At 42.4% G+C, this 22,013-nt stretch overlaps 1 protein-coding gene across 2 annotated transcripts in view; it reads left to right on the top strand.

Annotated features, from left to right (window-relative positions):
* The window catches only part of asic2 (acid-sensing (proton-gated) ion channel 2), a gene marked incomplete at its 5' end in the record, with an annotated part of 298,692 nt that extends 278,297 nt beyond the window's left edge, over window positions 1-20,395 (top strand). For both annotated transcript variants that reach the window (XM_079281065.1, XM_079281064.1), the window contains 9 exons: window positions 11-161; window positions 7,076-7,203; window positions 11,326-11,476; window positions 11,717-11,773; window positions 16,455-16,608; window positions 16,905-16,996; window positions 17,185-17,264; window positions 17,921-17,989; window positions 18,787-20,395. In XM_079281065.1, coding sequence (XP_079137191.1) covers window positions 11-161; window positions 7,076-7,203; window positions 11,326-11,476; window positions 11,717-11,773; window positions 16,455-16,608; window positions 16,905-16,996; window positions 17,185-17,264; window positions 17,921-17,989; window positions 18,787-18,888 — 984 coding nt within the window. In that variant the 3' untranslated portion in view covers window positions 18,889-20,395. The remainder of the gene's footprint in view (window positions 1-10; window positions 162-7,075; window positions 7,204-11,325; window positions 11,477-11,716; window positions 11,774-16,454; window positions 16,609-16,904; window positions 16,997-17,184; window positions 17,265-17,920; window positions 17,990-18,786) is intronic.
* Window positions 20,396-22,013: the final 1,618 nt, after the last annotated feature.

Below are 22,013 nucleotides of genomic sequence, written 5' to 3'. Positions count from 1 at the left end.
CTCCTCTCAGGTGTTCACCAGGTACGGGAAGTGCTACATGTTCAACGCTGTCGAGGAAGGGAAGACGCTCCGCACCACCATGAAGGGAGGGACAGGAAACGGCCTGGAGATCATGCTGGACATCCAGCAGGACGAGTACCTGCCGGTGTGGGGAGACACAGGTAAGCACGACCCCCCCCGTGATCAACTGTCCTGCTTCAATCAAACCGATTAGAGTTATAAACACCACCCTCTCAAACCTGCCTTAACCCAAGAAGGAGGAAGTCTAACGAAAATGTATTTTCCTATATTTAGTCATTTGTCATCCGATGGAAACTGAAGAAAATAAAAAATATAAACAATCAAGTAAATTAAGTATTTCAAAATCTCCCAATTGTGTCCCACACTGAGCCTTTGGGCCACAAGTCGTTTTTCATTTCGATGATTTAATTTAGACATAATTAACACAGGATTGATTCAGGTTCCTCCTGATGAAATCACTTCAGGGACACCTTGAGACCCAGAAACTCAAGTCAAATTCCAGAAATGTTGTGTGATACGATCTTTATTTAAGCTTTTTCATGTCATGGCCCTAAAACAGCCAGAATGATTTTCTTGAATTTTATACAAGTACATCAGGTGATATTATTGTTGCTGCTGTTGTTAATGTTAAAACATGTTTGCTGCTGTTCCCACTGGCTTGGCTTTTTTGAAGTTTGGCATTGTACTGAGCCAAATACTCAAAAGATTTGCTCCCACAATCACTAGAAGCTGATTTGTAGAGCGCTAGCACCTTTTTTTGTAGCACTTTTTGTTACACTGATGACCTATTATTTATTCTGCTGCTGTATTCACTCTGACTCAAAACAAAGTGCATTGTCAATTACTGCGCCTCCTCTTCTGAATGGCTGTGATAATATTTGTCCTTCGTGTCATATCGTACATATTCAAAACCCTTTCATGTCTGAAGCCTCTGTGATCATCTTTGTTGCAAAGATTATTCACCACACTGATGTGCATACTGGAGATCTTGTTCGTGGCTCGGATTGAGAGTTTCTTGAGGCTTGCTCCCTGAATGTCTCCACAGTGAAGCTCATTGAATGAGCGGCTCACGTGGAAGGCCAGACGGGGGGAGTTCCCAGAGCAGCTAGCCAAGCTACGAGCAGCCCGGCAGATGGGCATTATTTACTTTAGGCTCAACTTAAGGAAGATCCATCATCAAAAAGTCACAACCTATATCAATCCTCCTCATGTTCTTCTGTGGACAGCAGGTCTCTCAGCCCCCTGTCCTGAACTCCTCTAGGTTGTGTTTCTGTTCAAACAGACAACTCCAGGCACCACCCTGACCGCATGTGGAGCTTCGTCTCCCAGCAGGCTGCTGGGAGACGTGATGGAGACGTTTTCAGTGCCCTTGTTTATCCCTGTGTGGTTTCATTAACCCAGATGAGCTGAGTCAGCCTCAGCAGGGAGTGTTTCCTCAACTGAGCCAGATCCCATTGCTGTGCAGACGTGATGGACCCCCCCCCCCCCCCCCATCTCCTCCCACGAATTACCTCTTTTTTTCCATCCAATACCCAAACCCTCTACCCTCCCGTGGATTCTCTCATTGTTGTCCATCATCCAGAAGCCAGCACAGTCGGTCTCTGGGGTTCTATTAGCACACGGCTCTCTCCAGGGCGGCCATGATACTCCTCCTCATTTCATCATGATGGACAAACATTGAAAAAAAAGTGTTTCATGGTGTGAAAAATGAACAAGACTGATTTAAGTTTGAGTTGCGGGAGAATACGGACAGCCTGTTGCCTGGATACCCAGCTTTCTCCTCATTGAGTTGCTGACCGAACTGCTCAGGTGGTAGAAATGTGTCCGTCTGTTATTACCATCCGCACCGTGGCTGTCTGGGAACTCTGTTCTTACATGGACCTCAAATAATCACATGAAGGGCACCAGGAATTCAATTTAAATAATTAGGACCGTAAATCTGACTTTGTTGTTTCCGTCAGTTGTTATTGTGTGGATGTCATCTGAGGTGGAGAAGAGAAAGAAATCTCACATTTCTTTCAACTCCTGCTACACATTGACCTTTTTTTGAAAAAGTAATTTGCGGTTGCAGCGTCAGGCAGGCCTCTTGGATGTTAGATTTGTCAAGCAGTCTTGATCAAAGTAGTCTGTTTACACACTCGGCAGCACCCACCACACGCCTGCCTTCAGCTGCACAACTACAAAATGTTTGCAGTGCGGAGAAAAGACCTTCAAAAGCATCACAGCCTGTGAAACTCTGATGAGATTCATCTTCAATTTCTTCTCAATTCAGAGACTAACATGTCAGGACGCTAAACTTGACAGCTAAAGCTAAACATTTCAGAGTTCCCAAGCACCCGGGGACATTGACCGCATCCACTATGTCTATTTGTAACAGCATCATTGATGGGGGGGGATGTTGAATGTGAGTGATATGCAAAGAGTTTTTTGAACACTGTTTTATCTCCTCTCATAGAGGAGGAATTATAAAGAGGCATGTTACATCAAGTTCTATAACCTCTCCCTTTTTGCTCATGTATCACATCACCAGTCGGAGCTTTAAGTCTCCTTCTGTTTCTGTCTTTGTGTCATCCATCGTCTCAGATCTCGGGTCCTATTCTGTGTGGAAAGCAGGCGAGTAAAGCCCATTTGAGTGCTGAGAGCTTGCCTTGCCTCTGCACTCTTTGTGTCTGCTGTTAGTAAATCAAAGTGATGTTGAAAAAGCACTCTGAAGGAGCTGAAGAATGTTTGTTCAACAACAGGTTAAACCAAGTGCAAAGCTGAAGTTGAAGCACCGTGATCCTCTTATCTTTACCACGTGCGTCTGTTCCCTTTCAGGTGTTTGGTCAGTGGGATGTTCCTGTCTGTGCAATCGTGTGTGTGTCAAACTATTACTTTTGCTTGTTGGAAACATATTCTTCTTTAAGTGCACCAGACAGTTTGCTATATTGGTGAGGACACATGCCAGAGAGAGGTTTCTGTTTCATTTATACTTTTATATATATATATATATATACTGTATATATAATGTAAAGCAGTATCCTGAAGTCTTTAATTAATGCTGGTGTTGGTGAACTTCAACTGCTATATCATGAATGGGACAAGCTGCCTCTGTAGTGCTCATTAGCTTCTATTTAGAGGATGTGTCTTTGATGTTCAGTCTTCTTGTACATTGTGCGTTGTCTCTGTGGCTGTGCAAAGTATACATTTTCACCCAACAGCAAAATTAGAACAATACATTTTATTCAACAAATTCAACATGTTATCTTAATGTGACCGTTTCTCTGTTGCAGCTCTGGTGTGTGAACTGAGATTGGTTTATATTTTACGTAGAAATGTGCCAAATGTAGTTTGATCACAAATGCCTGAACTACTAGGTTTAAAGACGACAATGTATGAGCTAAAAGTAGAGAAGCTAAGTGTTGTGGAAATGATTAAACGGGAGAGCATCCTGATGTGAAATCCTCTCATGAATGGAAATTTTAAACATTTCCATGACAACTGGGAAACCCATGAGCTGATGGAGATCATGTGATATGATTAAAATCTCAAAAACAAGCTTCTAAACGGACCTTGTGGTGAGATTCTACAAGGAGAAAAACAACACAAAAGTAGCCAGTACATTAACTCACACCATGCAACAACCAGCATGAACTCCCAGATAAGATGTGGCAGTTTATTTCAAACATACATCCAACAACATAAACATAAACACTTAAGTATGACCAAGTTCCTCATTCACCCCGGTGGATCCTCTCCTTTACCTCTTATGTTCTCTGACATTCAAACACTTGTACCACCTGAATTCACTCAGTGTCGTACAAAGCAGCAAGATCTAAGTTATGATTGTCGCAGCAGCTGGCACACTGGGACAAATCCCGTGGGGCTGCCGCATTGGTGGGCCATGCTGCATGTGTGTCCAGGACTGGGCTCACCGGCCAATCAAAACCAAGTTCGTTCAACTTACGTCATCGCCTAATCCCTCGCTTTTGTTGCAGCTGTAAAACTGTGGATAAATAGTTTTGAGTGTCACAACCACCGCAAAGAATCTGAATTAGTTATGGTTGCAATAGATACATATGTTATTACATTACATATTTGGGTAAAGGGTCCCGCCTACTGAGTGCTCCAGTGTTATGCTTAAGTCTTACACAAACGTACTATTTTGCATGCTGGATTCAGATAAAGCTCGAGTTCAGAAATAACAAACTTTGTTATCCATTAATCTTGATCATCTTTTGATATGGAGAGCAGAACCGAAGCACAAACAAGCACAGCGAGCCCTGTTTGCTCTGATCTCTAACTCTCTCTCACACACACACACACACACACACACACACACACACACACACACACACACACACACACACACTCTCTCTCATTTTTTCTTCAAAGAGACAAATACAGTGTGCAAATATAAATATGTAAGTTTCCCTCTCGGATCGTGTTTGTTTGTATCTTTTCTCTGCACACTGCCCACATTTATCTATCCGGTCATCTGGTTTGAGTATAACCGGCCAATGTAATGCAATACCATTGGACGTGTATTAGAGCTGAAACGAGTCGATGGAAATAGTTGATGAATAGATTGGACGATGGAGTCATATTTCAAGCTCCTCGGTTGAGAAGATCTGCTGCTTTTCAGAAAATCTCTGTGTTTTTTCTTACATCGTCAGACAAAACAAAAACCTTAGTGGTGCTCGGTTGTGTTTATTCTTTTGATGTCTTTTCTTTTTCTTGTGTTATGTCACGGTGTTCTGGGTATGAATAACATGTCCACGGCATTTTCAAAATCCCTTTTTTCAAACAACATTTTCATATCATTGTGTATTACTGTTCAAAAAGCTTTTCAAATTCACATTTACTGAGAACATCTGTTCAGTCTGTTCTCAGTATTTCTACTTTTACCCAGCATTCACTGCAAAGATCCGACATCAAGTCTAATATATATCAATCCAATACATTTGCAACAGGGAAGTGTCAGTTGAAACAGTCACCATATTATATTAGTGCAGCTAATTGTTTACCAAGAGCGATGTTTACAACAATGTAACAGCAGAAAATGGCATCTTATTGAACATCTGCCGATATTGTTTTATCTCTTTTATTATCATGAACGCATTCCTTGACCAAAGACCAGAACCAACAATGTTTGCGACTAAGCTATTGCATTATGCAGTCACAGCCTGTTAGATTATGCGTCTTATAGAAATGCATTGATACCATTAGGAACACACTAAAGGGCAGAAATGGGCGTCGTATTCCTTTATCACAACAAACAGCTAGTGCAGTTAGTGCCTGTATTTTTGTGTTGTGCAGACACCATAGCTTATTCACACTGTTAAGTGCTATAATGAAGGCATATGTCACCCAGTACAACATTGTGGCTCTTTTATGTGTTTTTGATTGTTTCTGGTCAACAGTGGGTAATGATGTAAAATGGTATGGCTGCTAATGGAGCATTACTCCAACAATTATAAGATTTATAGCTTAATATCAGGTGGTTTTCCTTGTACATGCCACTAACTAAAATATATGACAATGTATGATGAAGTTAAGGGTTTGAGTCATCAAATGAAAAATGGGGGCATTCCAATCCACATACTTTTAGGTAAACATAACTTTGTCTTTTTATAGAACCAAAATGGCTGGTTTAAGACCTGGATTAAGCCTAAAATCATCCAATGAGATTCAGCCTGATTTTCCCCAAGAGGACCAAATAATTATATTCGTCCAAAAGTATGTGGACACTGGTGGGGTGAGCTGGAACACCAACTGTAAACCAGGCCTCATCGCCCCGTCATCAGTGTTGGATCTCACTTGGAACATGTTGTGCTGCAGTAATCCTTTCCCAGTGAGTACAGAAAATGCAGCCGATGCAATTATATGTTTGTGCTAAATACGCAGAGAGCTAACAGCTTCTTAATGATACAGCGCACACATCATAAAGAACAAGTCACAGAGCTGGACAGAGTAGGAAGAGACATAAAGGACATCAAACTTGTCAGCCACATACAAGTACTAGACTTTTATTACGCAGGACATGATACTATATTTTATAGGACAGAGCGGAGACTGCACCGGAAAGGACACAACAACGATTTAACTCCCCACACACACACATCAACACAGAGTCAGCAATCTGTCCCAGCCTGTCATCAGCCTGCACATTTATGGGTTTGTTCTCTATTTTTGACAGACACACACACACACACACACACACACACACACACACAGAGAGAGACTCTGATTATCTCTCTCAAACAGCCAATGTTTCTTTCACACTCTTTTTCAGACATAATCACAGAAACACACACACACACGTGCTGTACTCTTTGGGAAATGTTGTTTTCAAACACACACAGCCCGAAAAAAAGGCTTGTTTGATCCCTTCATCTATTCTTTAATATGAACGCATCCAAGCTGTCAGTCACCACATCAGTCGCTGCAGATGTTTGACTGATGAGTGTATCATAGGGTGATAATGCGATATGCACGTGTGTCTGTATGTGTGTGTGTGAGTGTGTGTGTTGTCTGTGGTTTCGTGAGGCTGGCAGTGCTGACAGGCTCCGTTGTCTGTTGGTTGCAAAGCAACGCGAGGTGTCTGGCTGATTGTCTGGCAGGGCCTTGATTGAAAATCCGGCAGCTCACCACCGAAAGTGAGGACATGGAGAGAACATTATCGATTTGTGTGCAGAGAAGTGCTGTGAATTGCAGAATAAAGGTTCTTTCCTCTATGGAGTCAGCACCGATCCTCCTTCTTCTCACTGGTGTTTTAAGACAAATGAGACAGCAGGTCGTCGAGAGTTTGTGTTATAATAAAGGATCTTAAAGGTTCGTGGCTTCGAGTCGAAAGAGCGAAATTTGCGAAATGTCTCATACAGGAAATTCAGTTTTTGACTCTCTGCAGCAGCATCTGTTGAGTGTGAACAGCCTCTTTCGCTCCTTTATTCCCTGAGCAATTTATCTGAACCAGCCAAAAAGACATTTCAGTTGTTTTTTTCTGCACATATCGGTTTGTTTATTGCCTGAATAAATCATCTAACCCAGTCCTCCCATCTGTCTTCCTTTCCAGAGGATACAGCCTTCGAGGCAGGTGTGCGTGTGCAGATCCACAGCCAGGCGGAGCCCCCGTTCGTTCACGAGCTGGGCTTCGGCGTGGCCCCTGGCTTCCAGACGTTTGTAGCCACACAGGAGCAGAGGGTAGGTGTCCCTCTCTTCCACTTCTACACAGTTAATAGCTTTTCTCCTCCTTGTGTTGCGTTTCACTTCTACTCCACGTGCTCATCTTTTCGCTCAGAGATAAATAAATAAATTAAAATTAAATAAAAAATCTTTGATTTATTGCTTGCCAGAGCCAGGCATGATGTGTGTGTGTGTGTGTGTGAGTAGCTGAACATGTGTCACAATACCCTCTAAACCCTGAACTGGCTTCACTCAAACTCAGCCCCACTCAATCATACTGAAGCTTTGTTCCATCACAAGGCCGAAATTAAAGCCTGCAGGTCTCACAGATACAAAAAGCCAAATGTAGTGAATGCAAATCGACTTTTCTCTGGTAACAAAAGCTCATACTTCACAGGGTAGTTTTTCCCTCTTTCTCTTTCACATCCCACTTGCCAGAGTTGAACATGTTTCAGTGAAGGTGTTTCTACACTGCCCAGCTGAATAACTCCATAGTGTGACTCCTCGCAGCCATGTCAGTCAGGAAGTCTTATTATCCTCATTAGTTTTGTTTCTCTCCATTTCTTTCTCTTTTTCTGAGGAGGAATTCTGTGAGTTTGAAAATGAATTGTCTGACTCAACAGGGGGGAGCAGCTTGCCCTTCTCTTTTAGATTTGTGTCAATAATTCATTTCCTTCTCATTTTCTTCTTTTCTCTGGCGCATTAATTCATTTTTTGTTACTTTGGCAACCACAGTAACTCTTTTGTCCAGCAGAAACAAAACTGTGAACACAATTATGAAATATCGACACCTTTTAAATTGATATGGGGGAGTCAAAAGCGAACAGTTGTCTATTTACTCATCCAGATACACGGCAACATTTGCATTAATTTGGAGTCTGACCACCTGGCGATTGTGAGTGTAATATTCAGTTAAATATTAGCCACTGAATTCTCTGCTATGTTACACTTTACCAGCAAGCTGCAGCTGTTTTGTGCTGGGTTGTAAAACAGCGGGGTTTTGAAGTGTTTTCACTGAAAACAGCTGCTTAAAAAGGAGTTCAGTTTGGATTTCAAAAACTTTTTCTTCAGCAAAATTGAGTTGAAGCATCGTCTCACTGCTGTGCATCACAGCTCAGTGTGGTGCTGCGATACCTCAGCGGTAGGCAGGAAGGAAGCGGAAGAGATCTATGCAGTGATGATTAGGCCTCCTGGGTAATGAACATCCAGGGTTTCATCTTTCAGCACAACCCCATAACTTGCAGGGGTGAAGGCAGTCCCTCCTCTGCCTATCTGCTGAAAAAACACTGTCCCTATGCACAAGCCTGCAGAGTGGGGAACGCAGCACATTTAGCGCCAGCTAATTAATGCACAATTGCACTTTGTATCAGAAGGAAAATACCTCCTGCTGCGATCTTTTTAAGCTTCTTCTTCTATCGAAACCCGGAGGGCACTGTTAAATATGTTCAAAAATAATCCTGACAATGAAGATTGGGTATCTGGTTCACAGACTTGGGATGGGGCCTTGTGGAACACATTTTAAAAAGCCCTGGTGATTAACGGATCTTTGTAATGGATGCCAATCAGTCTGCCTGTGAAAATGACAAAGACTTTAAATGAGCTTATTTTTGGCTAATAATTTTGGGCCAAGATCAAAGCAGCTCAATCAAGTGAGCTAAAGGCACAAAGTGCAAAGCCTATATGGGTTTCAATGTGTTTTCACACACAGGCACTTTTAAGTTAAAGCTCTCCAGACATAGAAACTTCTGTGGTCTTTTGACTGAAGCTAAGGATTTAAAAAAACTGTCCATTATACAACATGCACTCGGGGTTAAATTGATTAGAATGAGGTGGTCAAAGGTCACAAAAGGAATTAATTAGCTAATTATGATAATTTCACACAAATGTCGAATAGGATAACATCATGAAGATATTACATTTGGACAGACGTGTATTTAAAATACAGTTTGACTGTTGTGGGGAGGCCCTGTACACTGTTTTGGTGTTGATGTCCAGCTTAAACCAGCGCTCTACAGTTTCCATTTCAGCTCATGCAACCAGCACTAACAGTGTCTGACCTTATTAAAACCCACTTTGTTCGCAAATCCAACTTTTTCAGCAATGTCCCTGCTGACCAACTTGTAAAGCCAAATTAAAGCATTGCTCTGGTGAAGGGAACACTGATTAATAACACCCCGAGTGGGGCTCAGGCCTCGTATCTTATGAGATAGATAATAATCAGGTCAACGGGTCCCAACTTAGTTTAAAAAAAAGGAAAAAAAACACCTTGGATTATCTGATTACAGAGAAATAATCAGATCTCCGATCAGCCACATCTGACTCTAATTAGCCAAGCAGTGAAGATTGGCTGGGGTGTGAAGGTGATTTTAAAGGTTAAGGATTGCTGCGAAGCACCTTTCTTTAGTCCCTAATATAATTAATAGCATCTGGATGTCGGTATTCATTTCTTGTGCTTGCTGCTGGCTTCAGGGAGGGCATGTTTAATTATCACAGGAGACATAGTAGCCGTGTCCAGAAATGACGGGAGGCTTTTGGACTCTGAAATATTCAGCATGCTAGATTGCTGTTTGGATTGTGTTTTCATGTATTGTCCTGTTGGTGAAGTCATCTGAAGACCTAAAGCATCAACCTCCCTAGAAGCACAGATACAAGGCCTGAAAGGGGAGGCAGGGTTTCAAATCCTGTCGGTACTAACAAGCAAACTGTGGCCAAATTTCACCTGGCAGGATGTTGTGTTTTGCCTCATCCCAAAACAATTGCTCGTTTGGCTGAGAAGCCTCAGTGGGGACGCATTGTGATGACAATGAAGGGAACTGGGGAACAGAGGGTGATGGGTGATGGATGCCGAGTGCGGGCGAGAGCACGCTGCCCGTGTTTTGGAGCAGATGGGCCTCCACACTGCTCGGCCCGGTGTCCCTCCTTCTTCATCTGCTGTCCCAGTCCTTAGAGCCACAGGAGCAGGAGGAGAGCATTTGGAGTTGTTGTGCTCCCATTGCCAGGCGGCATGGGATTTGTCTGACAGAGTCTGGCTATCTGTTGAATTGTTTTCCGCACCGCCTGGTTTGTTGCGAGGCTCTTCTGCTGCTCTTTATTGGCTGGTTTTCAAGGACTGAGGAATACATTTGGAGGGCTGCTGTATGGATTTGGCACACATGGATTTTCAATGTGAAAATTTAAATTGTAAAAAAAATACTTCAAAAGTATATGTATAAATATATTTCTGTTTTTAGCTCATGATAGAAGTCAGTTTTTCTTGCTTGGTGTATACACTTCTATCTTTTATTCATTTGTGGTTGTGGGCTGTTGGGAGCCATTGCACATCTTGTGCATTCAGCAGGCTGTTCAATCCTTTGTTGGGGAGAGTTTCAGTCAGCACTGCTGGGAACTAATGGAGCGTGTTTGGGTTATCAGCATTTAAGAAACTGAATTCTTGACATCAATAGAATTATTAATGTCTGTAACAATTATTAATAACGGGGCACCACCCTGCGAACAGGGACCAATAACCAAACGATAAAACTAAGTCTCATAATTAGTGGTCACTCATAATGTCAATAGTCTGTTGCGACTACACATTCAGTGACAGTGAAGGTTTAAGTCCGTACACAAGGCTACTACATACAATTTCATTACATACATATGCACAAGTAATCACAGACTGCTCCTTAAAGTATAACAGAGTTTATTAAATCAAAATAGTAAATGATCAAATCAATTAATATTGCAACCAATAAACGTTATCATACAATTTTATATGCCTAATACCTAAAGTCAAAAGCCATTAACATAAGACCACCACTGTGGCCGACAGAACGATCTGACAAGGCCTGGGAGGAACGCCAGTGTTGAAATACTGCTGGGCTGATGAGTTGATGTATTCCAGGTGTGTTGCTTGGAGCAATCAGGGAGCCCGGAGCCGGGAGAGTAAGTGGAGAAGCCACGCCCACGGCAGCACACACACACACACACAAACGAACAGAAGAGTACTAGCATTGAGTGGAGAGGGGGACACTGGAAAAAGGCATTCAATTGCATTCTACATGGTATTTTAATAAAAAAGTCTTAGAAACTCTGCAGAAACGTGTGTGTGTTTGAAAGAAGCTCCTAACTCTCCCCCACCCCATGTTGTCTCACCTGCAGCTGACCTACCTGCCTCCCCCGTGGGGAGAGTGCGAATCGAAGGCTCTCGAGTCTGGCTTTTTCCAGGTCTACAGTGTAACTGCCTGCAGGATTGACTGTGAAACACGCTACATCGTAGAGAATTGCAACTGCAGGATGGTGCACATGCCTGGTAAGCGCCACTGCTGGTCCGAGTTCAGCAAGCAAAAAAAGACACTTCTGGGGGTCTATTGCCCATGCACAGAGTTTTCGATTGCATTGGGAGACCTCATATGGACATCACAAGTCAATACAGGATTAGTTGTTGGCATTAAAACCTGGGATATTGTTTCTATGTTCATCCAACTGTATTTTAAGAACTAAATGTAAACACTACCATTGACTAATTCCTCCTCATTTGAACTGTTCTTAGGCGATGCTTCTTACTGCACGCCTGAGCAGTACAAAGAGTGCGCCGAGCCTGCCCTTGGTAAGTCCGCATTACACACAACCTCATGAACATGAGTTAAGACGACACACGCACACACACACATGCTGTATTTTCTGGTTTGTATTTTCTGGTTTACGTATCGTTATTTGCCTCGGCAAAGGATTAGGATTATCTTTTTTCCCTGTTGATACAGAGCCTAAATGCTAAACCTGCTTTAAAGACGAGCAACACCGCAGAGAATTTTAAGCTGGGGTCGGCTCAACTTAAGAGCAACTAAAGTATATCATCATGAATGCCAAAGCACTGTAGTAGGTAACAAGTCTGCATTGGGAACGGGTGATAGCCACCGTCGTACTGTCCGTCCTCTCTGTCCGCCATCGTTTGAAAAATAAATTTCACTGTCAAAGAATAACTGTAACACAACTGGCCAAAGCACTTCCCGTATATCCTATAAATAGAGGGAAGTGTCTGTGTTCACTACTTAACTTTCTGATTTATCAGGAGAATAGGATTCATCTCAATATGTCCCCTTGTGTGTGAAGAGCTCATCAAGTCTGTAACCAACATCAGAGCAGACAATTTAATGGATGGGTGGTCGGATAGATAATGGTGACATATTTCATGCGTTGAGGTAAATTAAACAGCCTGTAAGAGGTTTTTGGCAGCCTTTGCGCCATCCTTTTCACATTTATATTAATTTGTCAGTTTTATTTAATGTTGACTCGTCCAGCTGTTTTCAGATATTGAACAGATTCTTTCTGTTTACAGGAAAATTCCCAAATGTCTGTTTGCAAAAGCAGTACGAGAGAGAGAGAGAGAGAGAGAGAAAGAGAGAGTCATGAAATGAGAAGCTTTCTTTGTCATTTCTTTCCAAATTAGAGTCCTTGAAAAGTGTTTAAGAGTCAAGGGTTTAGCTTAGTGAAGGGAAAATGGTTTCTCATCTGTTTCTTATTTGATTATCGTGTTAAAGGTCACAAGGAAGGCTAGAGCCTGTCCCGGCATGCGTTGGGGTGCATTCCGGCCATGTTGCCAGCTTATTAAAGGAATTAATGAAAGCACGTATACACTTTACAGTCACATGTAAAGGGTTGGGGCACCGACATTTGAACATAATATGTTTTCGTGAAGGCAGTTCGGTTCTGTGACTTTAACGCCACCTGGCTACCCAGAGACGGAGACTAGAAGCTAAATTAGCCTGTAGACCTTCTTTTCCACCAACTTGGCATCACTACTGTCACGTCAAATGACTTCGCTGGATGCAGGAAGAACAGATTTTGCAGCTGCAAACTCAGCTTTCTCGGTCAATATAGCAAGCGTTGAGGAATTCCATACATTTACCTTTTAAAACTGATTGGACATCCACATAAAAGGTGTGGATTTTCCCTTCAGTTAAGACTCTGTAACACTATCAGAGCCATAACACTGCAGACCTTCTGTTCAGCGGGATCTCCACTCTGTTTGACTCATTGCACGTAAACACAGTGATTGCACAGCGGTCGTCTCTAATTCAGTAATTCAGATACAAGGCGAACGTTATAAATTAAGTTAAGGATGTGACTCCAGATCTGAAAGTATATGTGCAGCTCACAGTCGCTCTGTATCAGGAAATAAATAAAAAGGCTGTAAACACAGACACAGTGGTGGAACACAATTAAAGCATGATATGGCCTCATCATCTACGATACATTCTTCTCGTGTTGCCGCGATGATATCAATAAATAATATCTGACGCTCAACTATTAATAAAAACTTATTTTTTACGTTTTGTTCATTTCAAAGAGTTTCATTAACCTCTATTGTTTATTGTTGTGGAGGCAGAAATGAGGTCTGAAATTGATGAATGATTAGATTCCAAGTGAGAAAGTATGATACATAATAAAGAAATGTTTTTGTAATTTGGCCGCACTGACCATTATATACTGTAGACTCGCTCGGCAACTTAAGTGGTTGCAGTGGCAAGGCTTGATGATGAAAGAGCCCCTCTCAAGATGAATTCATTTTCTTGCATATAGTCCTTAAGAGATGCTTTCACACATTCTCAAGTAATACCACTGTTAGTCATATTAGCTCTAATTTACATTTTTGTGAAAACATAAATAATACACAACTGTGCTAAGTTAATAAAACAAAACATACTCAGTAAAATCATCCTCAGCTGTTGGCCAGTGGGAGTTACAGCAACATCAAAAAAACTCTCTCTCCTCCCACGCCAGTCTCTCTGCTCTCTCCCACCGCGAGGGAAAATTATTTCTTTAAAACTAGAAACACAATCCCAACACACACACACACAATGCAAATTAATTATTGTTTTAAAGGCAGTGGCAATTTGCTCTACCCGTCAAAGAACATTTCACGCATCGAAGTTTGATTGGGTTTCTCTCACTCTATAACTGTGTCACTTAAGATTTGGAGATGGCTCTGAAAGCACTTTGTGATTGGAGACAACTTGCTTTGGAGTTTATCTGAGTCTATACGGACAGAAAACACAATTATTTCCAACTGTTGTTATAGCTTCCAAACAGCAGATGCCAAAACTGTCTTAAATATGTGTTGTTTTAACATTGAAAAATACTATAATACTATACTATAACTGAAAAAAATGTATTCTGGTAATTTGATCTTTTAGATTTAAATGTGTACGTGAGGGAGAAAACGAAAAAGGGGGAGTGGACAAAGGTGAAGGGCTTAGAGCAATAAATCAATGATTTGAATGCACAAGGCCTTGCTGTATCCAATAATGTCTCATTTGAATAGAAAATAAGAGACCACAGAGAAGCCATATTGAATTTCCTCTTGCAACTACGTGACTGTGTGGTCCCACCGGCTATTAGTGCGCCGTGGAAAGCCACCTGGTTCTCTGTGATCTGCTGGTCTGCCACACAGCTGCCGCAGTGAGAAATAATCCTGATGATACGAACTTCTCCTTTCGATTCAGAGAATTAGGAGTTTTGGGATTTTTAAATCCAGAGAGACGTTTTTTGTAGAGAGAAACGACTCATTTTGCAACTTCATGAATTCAGCTCAGGAAGGTGATTCATGGGGAGTGTGAGCAGCCTCCGTGCCTTATAAGCTTTTGATGGAGCTATATTTGAAAAGCCTGTGTCGCTTAACATTACAGTCACTGTGAGAGAGTTTGGTGTTGGCTGTGGGCTTAACACGAAATCATCCAATGCATTTTAGTTGAGTCTCTCTCTCTCTCTCTCTCTCTCTTTCTCTCTCTCTCTCTCTCTCTGAGTCAAACATGCCAAAGCAGAGCCGTGAACAGAGCCTGGCATTTCTGCATCAGGACTTTGTCTCTGTCAGGGCGAAGGCTGTTTTCACGGCTGCTGCTTGAGGGCGTGTTTGTGTTTGCCGCTTTATATGTTGTGACTTTGACAGTGACAGTGACTTATACTGGCGTTCAGGCTTTTATGGAGTAAACAGCCGCGAGACTTAAGGCGCAGTATGAATGGGGCCATGTGTGCAATCCTGTGTGGTATTTGAATGCCAGTGTTTATAGGTACAGTATGTGTTTTCATCATCTGAAATCTGACCCCCGTCTTCAGTTTCCGGACAACAGGGGTCAGATTTCAGATCAAGAAAAGAGTGCAAGACACATTTTCCTGTGGCGTTGATGCTTTAAGTACAAAGCTGCAGACGCTCCAGGTCTGTTTAGTTGAATGTTTATTTGCTCTGACAAAGCATTGACGTACAGCTGGCACGAACACACGACAGAGATGTGGCTTATAAGTATCTGGCTGTGGTAGGTGTACCATTAGCACAATTTAACATAATGTTATTTCTGATTAGTAAGGTTTGAAGTTCACCACAGTCTTGTTGAGATGCCAAAAAAAGATGGATAAAAGGAAAAACAAATGATTGAACTACATTACTCAATCATTTTAAGCCTTGATAAATATTTCGATGTCCGCTGCAAGTCATGATTACTTTTATCAATTTATGTTCCCCGAAAATGAAGCATCATTTTGTCTGTAAAATGTCAGAAAATACCCAGTTCGATTTCTTCAAGTTGATTGTTTGCCTGATATATTCAATTTCCATTATAGAAAACTCACAAATCCTCACATTATGAGGAGTTGGAACCAGCGAACATTTGGCATTTTTCTATCGATCAATGGTTAAAATAGACGTAAATGTATTTAGAAGCTTATCGTGTATTTACAGTGACCTTAATGTGTTAAGTAAAATAATGTAGAATGTTTTATTAGATATCGCAATTTCTGATGTTTGTCCATTTAGTGTTTTAGTATTTAGCATATTCTGTTTATCTTATAGTTTTAATAACATATGTAGTTTTTGGTCAGTAAGCTGATTTTCTCCTGAAGTATTACAATAATATAGAGATTGCTTGATTTGTGCAGATGACTCTCCTCTTATTCATTTTATTGCATTTTATCAATATACTAGTGACTAGCTCAGTCTGGCCAGAGTACACGGCAAGACTGTGGTCTGCCAGTTGGATATAACATCGGGGTGGAGGTCTTAGGTAAACTGGTAAAATATGTAGCAGTCACACTGCTGACTGGATATGTTCTGCCTTTTAAAGTGGAAGTCTCAGTATATCTAGGAATGTATTAGGAAAAGTCTCAATTTGTGTCTAAAAGAGCATTTTTCCTTGTGCTCATCATCCTCAACCCATCCTCCCACATCTCGTTCCATTTAACCCCCATCCGCCCGTTATTACGCCTCTCCCCTTTCCATCGCCCCCTCCTGCGTGAAGCTAAACTGTCGGCTGTGGAGAGCAGTAACTGCATGTGCAGGACGCCGTGCAACATGACCCGCTACAACAAAGAGCTGTCCATGGTCAAAATCCCCAGCAAGACCTCCGCCCGCTACCTGCAGAAGAAGTTCAACAAGTCGGAGAAGTACATCACGTAAGTAGCAAGCTTAGCATCCAGAGATAACACACTTTAAATGGGAGAAAGATGCAAACTCACCACAAAGAGGATCTGAGCGTCTTTGCTGCCCATGTTGTCTCCACAGTAGCACTTTTAATGACGCATTTAAAGAACTGGAATATCTGTTCTGCAATACACATGTTCTCCTCGCACACAGTGGTCGTGTTTGCCTGTTTGCTCCGCCTCGCAGGAAATAGATGGACTGCTATTTGCCAAGTGATCGTCTGGTGGTGGATTATTCTGGACTAATGCCCAATTGTGCCTTTTTGCAGAGACAATATCTTGGTGTTGGATGTGTTCTTTGAGGCTTTAAACTACGAGACCATCGAGCAAAAGAAAGCTTACGAGGTGGCAGGCTTGCTGGGTAAGTTTTACTCAATGTTAACTTCATTTTCCAAACCTGGATCCCTTCTGGGAGTGAAGCAAACCCAGATTGACTAAAACTTGACAGGACATAAACGATCACATTTCGCAGCTGTTTCTTCAGGTTTCACGCTGTATACCTGTAACCGATTCCATTTCTCTTTGTGTAACTGTGGCTGTGGTCTACAGGTGATATTGGAGGCCAGATGGGTCTGTTCATTGGAGCCAGCATCCTGACCATCCTGGAGCTGTTTGACTATGCTTACGAGGTCGGTCTAAAGATGCCGTTTTCCCACTTTTGTCCTCACATGGAATGTTGAAACATCTAGTTACGCCAACACATCACTCCTCTAAAGGGTCCCACTCGGAGCGATAAACATTGATGGCTCTCGTTTGGGGTTTTTCTGTGAAGAGCTGGAGCGTCCGTTGACCATGAAAGCTGACAACAAAAGCAATGTCACTGATACAAGAAGCAGATTCAATACAAAGAGCGAGATTTACTGCAGAAGCGGCGTGAGATGAAGGAATGTGTGCTGGTGCTCTTCCCATTCCCTTCGCTCTACTGTGTGAAGCTCTCTTTAGAGCTTCTTTTGCTGCTTTCAGCTGCGCAGGGTTCTGGCAAGAAATAATAGTCTTCGTCTCCCCGAGGGGTGTGGAAATACAGAGGGAGAGTTATTTTTATTTGAATGGCCATAATAGAGTAATGGGGATAAGAAACCCTCATGCCGCTGACATAAGCACCTCTAAAGCTACTTTTAACAGTTTGCATGCTCAACTGATTGTAATAGTGTAGTGTGTTGCCTTATGTCACCAAATTACTTTTTCTGCTTTTTTCTGCTTTGAAGTCAAATGTTAACTGTTATAGAAGCTCTCTTCTTGTAATTATTAAGTGATGCTCTTCTGACTCATATTTCCCAATCTGCAGGTGGTGAAAGACAGACTACTGGATTTACTGAGCAGAGAGGAGGAGGAGGAGAGTCATGGAGAGGATGTGGTAAGAGTGGCCTTTTGCCCCTCACTTGTCAAATTTCCTTGCACTTTCATGCAATTTCATGCACTCTGACCATGCATATCAAACCTTGCCCTGTCGTTACCCCTCCACACAAGCACGGAGAAAGAGCGCCCTAGAAAATCTAAAACTGTGTTCAGACCGACAGTAGCATGCCAATTCAATGCCCCCCCCCCCCCCCCCCCCCCAAAAAAAAAGCTCTGCTCTTTGAAGGAGTTCTCAAAGAATCCAAACAGCGACGAGGACTCTTTTGGGAGCATCTAATCTTAGTTAAATCAAGAATACCAAAGGCTGCTGTATAGGGAGAAGGTTGTTGGGGGGGGGGGGGTGTATCTGCTGCGTGTCAATAAAAGGTGCCAGTGGCAGCACCCTGCAACTTCTTGAATAAGCATGAATAAATAAATAAACCTGCTGTGCCTTAATTGGTTAATTTGTTGACTACAAACCGTAGAGAGGCAGAGAGTCTAACATGCAGGAAGTATTGAAGCACATTGGTTTAAAGTGCTGCAGTACAGAACTCGATGGTAAAAGTCACATCTTTTGAATACATCGGGTTCATTTATTGTCCTGTTCACAACCAATCTATTGTGACTGGGTTGTGCTGGCATGATGCCGGCTAGTTAGCATGTTAGTGGCTAGCTCTCCAGCCAAAGTAGTAGCTCAACAAGTAGTCACCTGCTCACCAGAAACACCTATTTCACAAGGATGCCCAAATGAATATTGCTTTGCCACTCTCTAGTCTGAACGAGCACTAAGACTCTTTCAATCTTTTTTTCCCCCAGAGTTCTTGTGACGCGGTGGCAAACCACTCGGGGTCCATCAGCCACACTGTGACAGTCCCCCTGCAGACGACGCTGGGCACCTTGGAGGAGATTGCCTGCTGAGGCCCTCCTCCCTTGTCCCTCAGAGCCACACACACCCAGAGGCTGCCTCCACTTGGTGGCGCCACATCCTCTGTTAGGGCATCCTGCAGGTCCCTAACAGGGGAGGGGAGGACAAAAACAGGGACTGGCCTAAAGGACAGTGTTGCACTCTGTCAAACCGCCCTGTCTGAGGCACAAATGGGGATTAAGGAGCTGTCAGCCGGACTTATCGGCCCTCGCTGTCAGCCTGCACTGTACTGTGGTGGGAGGGTGGCCTCCATTGTGCCAGACCAGTGCAGTGGGATCCGTGTCTCCACATACACGCACACAGAAAATCAGAGACTAGGTGGGACAGCTACCCATGAAGGGGATATGTAACAAACACATTAATATGTCGCTCACTGCCAAATGAACTGTACAAACTTGGTTTTGAACATGCATGCGTCAATCTATCTTGCTCTCTTTGCTGATGCATAATGCTGGAATGCAGTGTTGCTTTACTGTACATGTGTGCCGTTTGTCTCTCTCTCTATCTGCAGGAAAGGCCTGTGACGAAGGCCCAGGTGAGATATCAAACTTCGAATGTACAGATTGAACCTGTGGTTGTTTAAAATCACAGTTCAGATGAGACCATACCCTCGAAAATCTATTCTTAACAGCAATTTATTATTTATTTAACTGTCTTGAAGGGGAAGGTGGTTGGCGATGTCAGACCATTATTGAGGGACGAAAACAAAACAAATTTGATCACTGAAAATAGTGAAATCTGAATATTTTGCAGACTGCATTTTGCATATTCGTTTCACCCGTCAGATTCAGTTTAGTCAGTTTACTAAAAGGCATGTTTGCTATGTGACTCCAGGGGTGTTAAGCCGTTCCCTACAGACATCTTTAAAGGGATGTCATTTATTTGCTTGCCAGACAGCCATGTACAAAAACACCGCTACAAATGAATACGCCCAGACTGTTGTCAAACCATTATTTCATGAAGAGAATGTCATTTCAGACGGCTGGTACCACTTTATCAAAGGTGGCATTCTTTTTTGTTTCACCAAAAAAAAAAAAAAAAGATCTTACAAATGATGACAAAGCACCATGAGGAGGGTTTAGCTGGGATGTGTTTTTGGGAAACAGGGTGATGTAAATGTGTTTTTGTTTCGGGTACCACACAGACCTGAATCGTATTTAATCAAAAAATAAATCCAGTAGAACATTCACTCCAGGTGCAGAAGTGACTTCATATTTGTCCCTTTCTTTTTCACAATGTTACTCTTTCGGTGAGAATGTTATGTAACGGGCAGTAGCATTTAGAGGGAAGTTGAATGTCATGCTTACCACGAAGGACACATTTGTGTCTGAGCACCAGGCTTCCTTTCCAATACAGGACTCTCTGAACCTGCAGTGTCCTCGGAAAGTTACATAATACGGCTTCACACAAAAAACCTTGTGTGAGATCAAGTGACAGATTTAGTGCATATATGAGTCCATGGTCATCCTAGCTTGGTCTCTGTCATCATGGTAATGTACATTACAGGTAGGAATGAATTCAAGTGCTTTGTGAGACGATTTGAATTATGATTTCCCATCTGTGGCTCAACCTGCTGTCTGTATGTACTATTTTATGTTGTGGCTTCAGACGGACACAATCTCCAGCCGACCTGCAGGGGTGCGAGACTTAACGTGTCTCTCGTCTCTTCATGGTGACGACACTGGCTGATTCTTGGCTCTACTTTGGCTTCAATTGTTATCGCAGGACAGCGCTTTCTCATTTTGTGATGCAGCATACAGTGTGTGTTTTTAATGTGAAACAATTCAATTAAAAAGTTGTTTTGCAGTGATGGCGTCATGTTGTGACAAGGCTGAGCAAGGCATGGCAATATTTTCTAATTCACACTAAACTCAAATACAGGTGAATTAAATTAATTTTGCTAGTATTTTGTCGAACTAAAACCTCATGAAGGTGCTCGATAAAAAGTCAAATGATTAACAAAGTTATTATACTGTATGGATTCTCCAGAAGGACACTCAAACAGGAAAAATGTCAACGTCATGATGATCCGACAGGAAAAGTCAGGGGATCTCCAGCAGGATTTGTCTTTTGGGGACCATGAATGTATGTACAAAATGTCATAATAATCCATCCAATAGTTGTTGAGATATTTCAGTCTGCACCAAATGGTTGGACTGACAGACAGAGCAGGATTACCTCCCTAGAGCCATGCCGCTAGCATGGCAAAATATAAATAAATAAAAGTGAGATGGGAGATATGAATAAGCTGATATTAAATAAAACAGAATAAACAGAAAAATAAAATAGCATAAGTGCAGTGAGAGGTATGAACAGCCACAAATGTATTCTCACAAAATGCATTGGTAAACTGAAGAGGTTTAAGCCTAAATGTAGAAGAACCAAGAGTCTGAGTGCTTGTGTAGCCCAGTCTTCCTCTGTTAAAGTGTCATTTCTTGGGAGGTTGGGAGTGTGACCAGTGAACTGACGCAGGGACATCCTCAACTCAACAGAGAATGACAACCCCCGCAAATAGCTTGGCAAGGTGCAATTTCCCTCTGACATCCGTGCTACATGCACTTAATATTGGCTGAAGTATTCCCCCCATTCAGCCTCAAATGATTACAGCAGCTTGGACAATGTAGGGGGGCACGCCACAGCAGCGGAAAAATCAGCTTGTAACCTGATTTAGCATGCTGGTCAGGTTTTGTTAAGCTTTGCTTATTTTAAGGGAATCCAGCAGCAGCAGTGGGCACTGAAACTCAGAGCGCTATTTCTATCCTTCCTCCTTGGCTCCTTTGTTTCATTAATTCACCTCTCTGTATATGTATATGTATATATATATACACATATTATAATTGCGATACTGCACTGTCGTCCTCTGACCCCAACGCACGGAGGCACCTTTAGTGTATGCGTCACACCAGGCCTGCAGCTAACTCCACTGTCAACATACCCGCGTCCTTATTACATGCTCAGAGCAACTGAAAGTAGTATCAAGTGCGAGATGGAGTGTTTGGGAAGGGATGTGAATGGGTCAAACAAACAAACAGGACTTTTGCCCCTCAGTCATTAGTCACGTGACTCGTGTAAGTCGCTAGTCAAGTTTCTTGATCGTCACTCGCTCACGTGTGTGATT

The sequence above is a fragment of the Melanostigma gelatinosum genome, assembly GCF_949748355.1.
Source record: "Melanostigma gelatinosum genome assembly, chromosome: 13".
Classification (NCBI taxonomy): domain Eukaryota; kingdom Metazoa; phylum Chordata; class Actinopteri; order Perciformes; family Zoarcidae; genus Melanostigma; species Melanostigma gelatinosum.
The sequence above is the reverse complement of the archived record's forward strand: the minus strand, read 5'-3'. Positions and strand labels throughout refer to the sequence as shown.